The sequence below is a fragment of the Schistocerca americana genome, unplaced genomic scaffold (genome assembly GCF_021461395.2).
Source record: "Schistocerca americana isolate TAMUIC-IGC-003095 unplaced genomic scaffold, iqSchAmer2.1 HiC_scaffold_74, whole genome shotgun sequence".
In the NCBI taxonomy this organism is placed as follows: domain Eukaryota; kingdom Metazoa; phylum Arthropoda; class Insecta; order Orthoptera; family Acrididae; genus Schistocerca; species Schistocerca americana.
Window position 1 is genome coordinate 747,706 of NW_025726500.1, and position 9,700 is coordinate 757,405.

Below are 9,700 nucleotides of genomic sequence, written 5' to 3' on the forward strand. Positions count from 1 at the left end.
TATATCTCGCCCTTTTAGTCTTATTACTTTACCCGCATAGTCCAGCTTGACTCTATGCTGTGTTAAGAAATTTCTCCCTATCAATCCGTCGTACGGAATGTCTAGACCTCTACCGTACACGTGAAATTTCTGTCTCACCTTTTCAGATCCGTCTATACTTAAGTTTATTTGTACCGTGCCTATTGTGCTAACGGCTTCACTCGTTACACCTTTTAACCGAAGCTTTTCTGTTTCATTGATTCCCATCCTACTCTTTACCGGAATGCTCGTCCTCTTTAACAAACACAATTGTGCTCCTGTGTCTATTAGCAACTTTAAGTACTTCTTTAGTTCTACGCAGTACAACATTACCACGTCGTTTTCTGTTGCACAGTCGATTACCCTCACTATGGGTTTACCTATTGCAACAAGGCCCGACTGCGCGGCCTTGCCGCCTCTTAGTTTCCCTGTACTACCTTTCCTGTTTTGCTCGATACTGGCACCCTGCCATTTCTCCAGGCGTGCCAGGGCCCTTCGTGGCAGTCTTTCGCGTAGTGGCCCTGCCGCTTACACTTAAAGCATGCAACATCTTTTACTCTTGTGCACGGAACTCCGCAGTTCCCTGGTAAATTACACTGTGGACATCTCCACTCTCGTAACCCTCCATCGGTTTCTCTATCATTCCCTCTGAATTCCCTTACATCTATCGGGTGAACTTTCGTTAACCGCACCCAGCATTCCATGTCTGTGTGTCCCGGCCTGTCACACCCATAGCAAAAGTTTGTAAATTCTTTACCTGTCATGGCTCGTACTCTATGCTCTGGCCTGCTTTTCCTACACTTGCTCGCTATGTGACCTCTCAGCCCACAATTGAAACATCTCAACTCTTTACTTTCTCTCATGTTTTTTACAGCTTCCTTATTTCGAGTGTACGTTATCCTCGGGGCTAGTCCCCGCTCTCTCATGGACAATATCGCACTCTCCTCCTGCAGTGCCAACTCCACTGCTGCTGCCAACGTGATTTCATCGCCTCTACTTCTCACTATTGTTTGTATTCTGTCATTACTTAAACCCTGTATAAAACACGCTCTTCCTAAGGAGTCAACTAGTTCTATTGCACCTTTCAAGTTTTCTCTGGCCGTAACTCTGTTTACCGCTTCGCGAAAGTCTCCCTGCATTTCATCAATTCTGCTTGCCCACATTGCTATCGGTTCCCCTTGTCCCTGTCTGGCTTGGAAAATTTTACATGCGTAGTAGTCTATAGTACGCTTACTGGCATAATTTTCTTCTAAAACGTGATTCACCTCTTACCACGTACCTGTGCGTTCACGCACCTGCAATCTCGACCTGGCCTCACCGGTTATCTTTGCTTTCACGAACTTCAATAACGTTTCGTGTTCCTCAGGCTTTACTAATTCAAAAGCTGCATCTACATTTTCGATAAATTCTCTTAAATCCTTCTTGTTCCCTTCGAACACTTTCGACACAATACATAGGGCCTCTTTCACTGACATCTTACCACTAGTGGAGGATGACGCAACTTCATTAGTTAGGGGCATCTTAACTAAGTTAACACTTTACACAACAAAATACAATATTCTTAATACAGTTTTACAATTACCGCTTCTTTTGTGGTGCGCCGTCTGCACTCTTGGCTCGCGTCGTCCTGCGCTGCTTCGCGCTCTCCTTGTGCCCGCGCTGTCCCGCGCTGCTCCGCGCTCTCTTTGTGCCCGCGCTGTCCCGCGCTGCCCCGCGCTGTGTCTGCGCCCGCGCTGTCCCGCGCTGCTGCGATGCGCCGGCCGCCGCTCTGCTGGGCTGTGCCGACCCCGTCGCTCTCCTCGGTTGCCGCTGCTACGGCTGCTGCCGCTTCTGCTGCTGCTCGGCCCGGACCCCCGGACTCGAACGCTGGCTGTTTAGGCACCTCTGTGCCTCGTCGCTCCGCGTCGCGCTGCCGCTGTCCTGCGTCGCCCTGCACCCGCGAGGACTACCTTTCTGGACTCTGACGTACTGGTGCTACTAATGCTGAAAGTTGCGAGTCGCCACAACTTCCTGCCAATTGCCACAGTCGCTGTAGCAAAATCTAATGTCTCTGCCTCCTATTTGCCTATGCGCCTTCGTGATAACCCCACACCTGGCACCAAAAAGTTTTTATTTATGTCGCGTCCCAAGCGTGGGTACTGCGAGGGATTGAGCGACACGGTTCGTGGATGGGATTTTAGCCGGTTGACCGTAATGAGAGGGAGACTTTTGATCTGGCTAAGATGTAATAATCCCTGGTTTTCACAAGGCTAGGAAGGTGATAGAAATTAAAGTCGTGATAACTTTAACAAATTGCAGTTTATTCTAAGTGAATACAAATCGCCCTATCTGACGGTGGTTGCACTCACAGGAAGGCCAAGTCTAATACAGAGACGGTGACTGACTCCACCGTTCCGACTGCCTACTAGAAGGTCTGCAACGTTTCTTAACACCCTACGTTAGAGTCCCGCGGCTACGCCCTGACGCTCTCCAGCGACTATCTCCGGCTGCCTGCCTACAGCCCGTTCCCCAGCCCAAGTTGGCTGCTGCTATCTAACTCTTCGCCCTCACCACACAAAACTTAGCTGCCCAGAGCGGCGTGCTCTCGGGTTTTGTTAACGTTTCCCCTCCGACCCCGCCAGCGCTTGGCCTGACGTAGCGTCGAAGGCAACGTGCCCTTATTTGGTAGCGTTAAAACATTGTTGTTGCTATTGTTCTTCAGAGGCTGAGTGGAGGGGCAGAGGCGCCTCTCCCTATATGGCCACGCACTGCGTCCTGAGCCCTTCATTGCCTCCTCGTGATGTAGTGCGGTCCCCACCAAGGGCCCTCTTTGTTTCTCTCTCCACTCCCAGACCTCTCTCTCTAGCCAGGAATGCTTACTGTTGATATTCTTAATTGAATGCTTATCATGAGTCCCTGCACAGACCCTCGTTTGTATCTACCGGCTGTTTACTTTCTTATCAAAGCACCCAGCTGCCCTGCAGCTCGAGTGCCGCCACGGCTGGCCCTTCTGCCACGGCTGGCGTCCCACGCTACAATTTTAACTTCGTCCCACGTACTATTCTTAAGGTACTGCAATTAGACTTGGCTTGTTCCTGCGGTTACAACAAATAGACCCTTGGATTCAAATCCCCTGGTGGACGATGAAATGAATCGCGACGCATTTTGTGTGTTCCATCGTCATTAAGAGGCTCTGAACGTTACAATTAACTGTCAGTTTCGCGTCGGATTCGAAATACTCGACTCACAGGAGATCGACGATTAGGTGTCAGAGGTAGCAATAGAACCTTTGAGACAAGACGGCTTGAGGACGATTTATTGAATCGCGACGGAGTTTGTGTGTTCCATCGTCAGTAAGAGGCTCTGAACGTTACAATTAACTGTAAGTTTTGCGTCGGATTCGGAAAACTATACTCACAGGCGAACGACCATAAGGTGCCCGAGGCAGCAATAGACCCTTGGAGACAAGGCATCTGGAGGACGATGTATTGAATCGCGAAGCAATTTGTGTGTTCCACGGCATTAAGAGGCTCAGAACGTTACAATTAACTGTCACTTTAGCGTCGGATTCGAAAAACTAGACTCACAGGCGAACGACCATAAGGTTCCCGAGATAGCAATAGACCCTTGGAGACAAGCCGGCTGGAGGACGATGTATTGAATCGCGACGCAATTTGTGTGTTCCATCGTCATTAAGAGGTTCTGTACGTTACAATTAAATGTCAGTCTTGCGACGGATTCGGAAAACTAGACTCACAGGAGAACCACCATGAGATGACCGACACAGCAATAGACCGTTGGAGACATTGGGGCTAGAGGACGATGCATTGAATCGCGAAGCAATTTGTGTGTTCCATTGTCATTAAGAGGCTGCGAACGTTATAATTAACTTTCAGTTTTGCGTCGGATTCTTAAAGCTAGACCCACAGGATAATGCCGATGAGGTGCCCTAGGCAGCAATAGACCTTTGGAAACATGTCGGCTGGGGGACGATGTATTGAATCGCGAGGGAATTTGTGTGTTCCATCGTCATTAAGTGGCTCTGAACGTTACAATTAATTGTCAGTTTTGCGTCGGATTCGGAAAACTAGACTCACAGGAGAACCACCATGAGATGACCGACACAGCAATAGACCGTTGTAGACATTGGGGCTAGAGGACGATGCATTGAATCGCGAAGCAATTTGTGTGTTCCATTGTCATTAAGAGGCTGTGAACGTTACAATTAACTGTCAGTTTTGCGTCGGATTCGAAATACTAGACTCACAGGAGAACGACCATAAAGTGCCCGAGGCAGCAATAACCCTTGGAGACAAGTCGGCTAGAGGACGATGTACTGAATCGCGGCGCAATTTGTGTGTTCCATCGTTATTAAGAGGCTCTGAACGTTACAATTAACTGTCCATTTTGGGTCGGATTCGAAATACTAGACCATTAGGTGCGCGAGGCTGCAATAGACCTTGGAGACAAGTCGGCCGGAGGACGATGTACTTAATCTCGACGCAATTTGTGTGTTCCATCGTCATTAAGAGGCTATGAGCGTTTCAATTAATTGTCAGTTTTGCGTCGGATTCGGTAAACTAGACTCACAAGAGAACCACCATGAGATGACCGACACAGCAGTAGACAGTTGGAGACATTTGGGCTAGAGGACGATGCATTGAATCGCAACGGAATTTGTGTGTTCCATCGTCATTAAGAGGCTCTGAACGTTACAATTAACTGTCAGTTTTGCGTCGGATTCTTAAAACTAGACTCACAGGAGAACGACGAAAATGTGCCAGGGGCAGCAATAGACCCTTGGAGAAAAATCGGCTGGGAGACGATGTATTGAATCTCGACGCAATTTGTGTGTTCCATCGTCATTAAGAGGCTCTGAACGTTACAATTAATTGTCAGTTTTGCGTCGGATTCGGAAAACTAGACCTACAGGAGAACCACCATGAGATGACCTACACAGCAATAGACCGTTGGAGACATTTGGCCTGGAGGACGATGCATTGAATCGCGAAGCAATTTGTGGGTTCCATGGTCATTAAGAGGCTCTCAACGTTACAATTAACTGTCAGTTTTGCGTCGGATTCGAAATACTAGACTCGCGAGAGATCGACGATAAGGTGCCAAAGTTATCAATAGTACCTTGGTGACAAGCCGGCTTGAGGACGATGTATTGAATCTCGACGCACTTTGTGTGTTCCATCGATATTAAGAGGCTATGAACGTTACAATTAACTGTCAGTTTTGCGTCGGATTCGAAAAACTAGACTCAGAGAAGAACGACCATAAGGTGCCAGAGGTAGCAATAGGACCTTGGAGACAAGCCGGCTGGAGGGCGATGTATTGAATCGCGACGCAATTTGTGTGTTCCATCGTCATCAAGAGCCTCTAAACGTTACAATTAATTGTCAGTTTTGCGCCGGATTCGAAAAACTAGACTCACAGGGTCACCATAGGTTGCCCGAGGTAGCAATAGACCCTTGGAGTCAAATCCCCTGGTGGACGATTTATTGAATCACGACGCACTTTGTGTGTTCCATCGTCATTAAGAGGCTCTGAACGTTACAATTAACTGTAAGTTTTGCGTCGGATTCGAAAAACTAGACTCAAAGGCGATCAACCATAGGTGCCCGAGGCAGCAATAGACCCTTGGAGACAAGGCATCTGGAGGACGATGTATTGAATCGCGAAGCGATTTGTGCGTTCCACGTCATTAAGAAGCTCTGAACGTTACAATTAACTGTCAGTTTAGCGTCGGATTCGAAAAACTAGACTCATTGGAGAACGACCGTAAGGTGCCAGAGGTAGCAACAGACCCTTGGAGACAAATCGGCTGGAGGACGATGTATTGAATCGCGACGCAATTTGTGTGTTCCATCGTTATTAAGAGGCTCCAAACGTTACAAATAACTCTCAGAATTGCGTCGGTTTCGAATAACTAGTCTCACAGGTGAACGACTAAAAGGTTCCCGAGGCAGCAATAGACCCTTGGAGACAAGTCGGCTGGAGGACGATGTATTGATTCTTGACGCAATTTGTGTGTTCCGCCGTCGTTAGCAGGCTCTGAACGTTACAATTAAATGTCAGTTTGGCGTCGGATTCATAATACGAGACTCACAGGTGAACAACGATAAGGTGCCATGGAGACCAGCCGGCCATAGGACGATGTATTCAATCGCGACGCAATTTGTGTGTTCAACCGTCATTAAGAGGCTCTGATCGTTACAATTAACTGTCAAGTTTGCATCGGATTCCAAATACTAGACATACAGGAGAACGACGATAAGGTGCCGAGGTAGCAATAGAACCTTGGAGACAAGCCGGCTTGAGGACGATGTATTGAATCGCGACGCAATTTGTAAGTTCCATCGTCATTACGAGGCTCTGAACGTTACAATTAAGTGTAAGTTTTGCGTCGGATTCGAAAAACTAGACTCGCAGGAGAACGACCATGAGGTTCCCGAGGCAGCAACAGACATTTGGAGACAAGTCGGCTGGAGGACGATGTATTGAATCTCGACGCAATTTTGTGTCCCATCGTCGTTAGTAGGATCGGAACGGTACAATTAAATTTCAGTTATGCATCGGATTCGAAAAAGTAGACTCACAGGAGAACGACCATGAGGTGACCGACACAGCAATAGACCCTTGGAGATATTTGGGCTTTAAGACGAAGTATTGAATCTCGACGCAATTTGTGTGTTCCATCGTCATTAAGAGGCTCTGAACGTTACAATTAATTGTCAGTTTTGCGTCGGATTCGGAAAGCTAGACTCACAGGAGAACCACCATGAGACGACCGACACAGCAATAGACCGTCGGAGACATTTGGGCTAGAGGACGATGCATTTAATCGCGACGCAATTTGTGTGTTCCATGGTCATTAAGAGGCTCTGAACGTTACAATTAACAGTTAGTTTTGCATCGGATTCGAAAAACTAGACTCAAAGGAGAACGACCAAAGGGCGCCCGAGGTAGCAATAGACCTTTGGAGACAAGTCGGCTGGAGGACGATATATTGAATCTCGACGCAGTTTGTGTGTTCCATCGTCATTAAGAGGCTCTGAATGTTACAATTAACTGTCACTTTTGCGTCGGATTCGAAATACTAGACTCACAGGAGAACGACGATAAGGTGCCAGGGGTAGCAATAGTCCCTTGGAGAAAGGCGCCTGGAGGACGATGTATTGAATCTCGACGCAATTTGTGTGTTCCATCGGCAATAAGAGGTTTTGAAGGTTATAATTAACTGTTAGTCTTGCGTCGGATTCGAAAAACTAGAATCACAGGAGGACCTTAGTGTACCCGAGGTAGCAATAGACCCTTGGAGACACTTCGGCTGGGGGACGATGTATTGAATCTCGACGCAATTTGTGTGTTCCATCGTCATTAACAGGCTCTGAACGTTACAATTAACTATCAGTTTTGCGTCGGATTCTTAAAACTAGACTCACATTAGTACGACGACAATGTGTCAGAGGCAGCAATAGACCCTTGGAGACACGTCGGCTGGGGGACGATGTATTGAATCTCGACGCAATTTGTGTGTTCCATCGGCATTAAGAGGCTCTGAACGTTAGAATTAATTGTCAGTTTTGCGTCGGATTCGAAAAACTAGACTCACAGGAGAAGCACCGTGAGAAGACCGACACAGCAATAGACCGTTGGAGACAGTTGTGCTAGAGGACGATGCATTGAATCGCGACTCAATTTGTGTCTTCCATTGTCATTAAGAGGCTCAGAACGTTACAATTAACTGTCAGTTTTGCGTCGGATTCAAAATACTAGACTCACAGTAATAGGCAGCAATAGACCCTTGGAGACAAGGTATCTGGAGGACGATGTATTGAATCGCGAAGTAATTTGTGTGTTGCACGTCATTAAGAGGCTCTGAACGTTACAATTAACTGTCACTTTGCGTCGTATTCGAAAAACTAGACTCACAGGAGAACGACAATAAGGTTCCCGAGATAGCAATAGACCCTTGGAGACAAGTCGGCTGGAGGACGATGTATTGAATCGCGACGCAATTTGTGTGTTCCATCGTCATTAAGAGGTTCTGAACGTCACAATTAACTGTCAGTTTTGCGTCGGATTCGAAATACAAGACTCACAGGAGAACTACCATAAGGTGCCCGAGGCAGCAATAGACCCTAGGAGACAAATCGGCTGGAGGTCGATGTATTGAATCGCGACGCAATTTGTGTGTTCCATGGTCATTAAGAGGCTCTGAACGTTTCGATTAAATTTCAGTTCCGCGTCGGATTCGAAAAACTAGACTCACAGGAGAACGACCAAAGGGTGCCCGAGGGAGCAATAGACCCTTGGAGAGAAGTCAGCTGGAGGACGATGTATTGAATCTCGACGCAATTTGTGTCTTCCATCGTCATTAAGAGGTTCTGAACGTTACAATTAACTGTCAGTTTTGCGTCGGATTCGAAAAACTAGACTCACAGAAGAACCACTATGAGATGACCGACACAGCAATAGACCGTTGCAGACATTTGGGCTAGAGGACGATGCATTGAATCGCGACGCAATTTGTGTGTTCCATGGTCTTTAAGAGGCTCTGAACGTTACAATTATTTGTCAGTTTTGCGTCGGATTCTAAAAACTAGACTCACAGGAGAACCACCATGAGATGACCGACACAGCAATAGACCGTTTTAGACAGTTGGGCTAGAGGATGATGCATTGAATCGCGACGCAATTTGTGTGTTCAATGGTCATTGAGAGGCTCAGAACGTTACAATTAATTGTCAGTTTTGCGTCGGATTCGAAAAACTAGACTCACAGGAGGACCGACACAGCAATAGACCGTAGCAAACATTTGGGATAGAGGACGATGCATTGAATCACGACGCAATTTGTGGGTTCCATGGTCATTAACAAGCTCTGAACGTTTCAATTAACTGTCAGTTTTGCGTCGGATTCCAAAAACTAGACTCACAGGAGAACCACCAAGAGATGACCGACACAGCAATAGACCGTTGGAGACAGTTGGGCTAGAGAACGATTCATTGAATCGCGACGTAATTTGTGCGTTCCATGGTCATTAAGAGGCTCTGAACGGTTACAATTAACTGTCAGTTTCGCGACGGATTCGTAATACTAGAGTCACGGGTGAACGACCATAGGGGGCCCGAGGCAGCAATAGACCCTTGGAGACAAGTCGGCTGGAGGTCGATGTATTGAATCGCGAAACAATTTGTGTGTTCCATCGTCATTATGACGCTCTGAACATTATGATTAACTGTCAGTTTTTGTCGGATTCGGAAAACTAGACTCACAGGAAAACCACTATGAGATGACCGACACAGCAATAGACCGTTGCAGACATTTGGGCTAGAGGACAATGCATTGAATCGCGACGCAATTTGTGTGTTACATGGTCATTGAGAGGCTCTGAACGTTACAATTAATTGTCAGTTTTGCGTCGGATTCGGAAAGCTAGACTCACAGGAGAACCACCATGAGACGACCGACACAGCAATAGACCGTCGGAGACATTTGGGCTAGAGGACGATGCATTTAATCGCGACGCAATTTGTGTGTTCCATCGGCATTAAGAGGTTTTGAAGGTTATAATTAACTCTTAGTCTTGCGTCGGATTCGAAAAACTAGAATCACAGGAGGACCTTAGTGTACCCGAGGTAGCAATAGACCCTTGGAGACACTTCGGCTGGGGGACGATGTATTGAATCTC

The 9,700-nt window shown here is 47.1% G+C and overlaps 1 protein-coding gene across 1 annotated transcript; it reads right to left on the bottom strand.

Annotated features, from left to right (window-relative positions):
• Positions 1-437: 437 nt before the first annotated feature.
• LOC124590108 lies at positions 438-1,493 on the bottom strand. The gene is given in 1 exon segment (XM_047131623.1): positions 438-1,493. A coding segment is annotated over 1 exon segment (1,056 nt).
• Between the last annotated feature and the right edge of the window lie 8,207 nt (positions 1,494-9,700).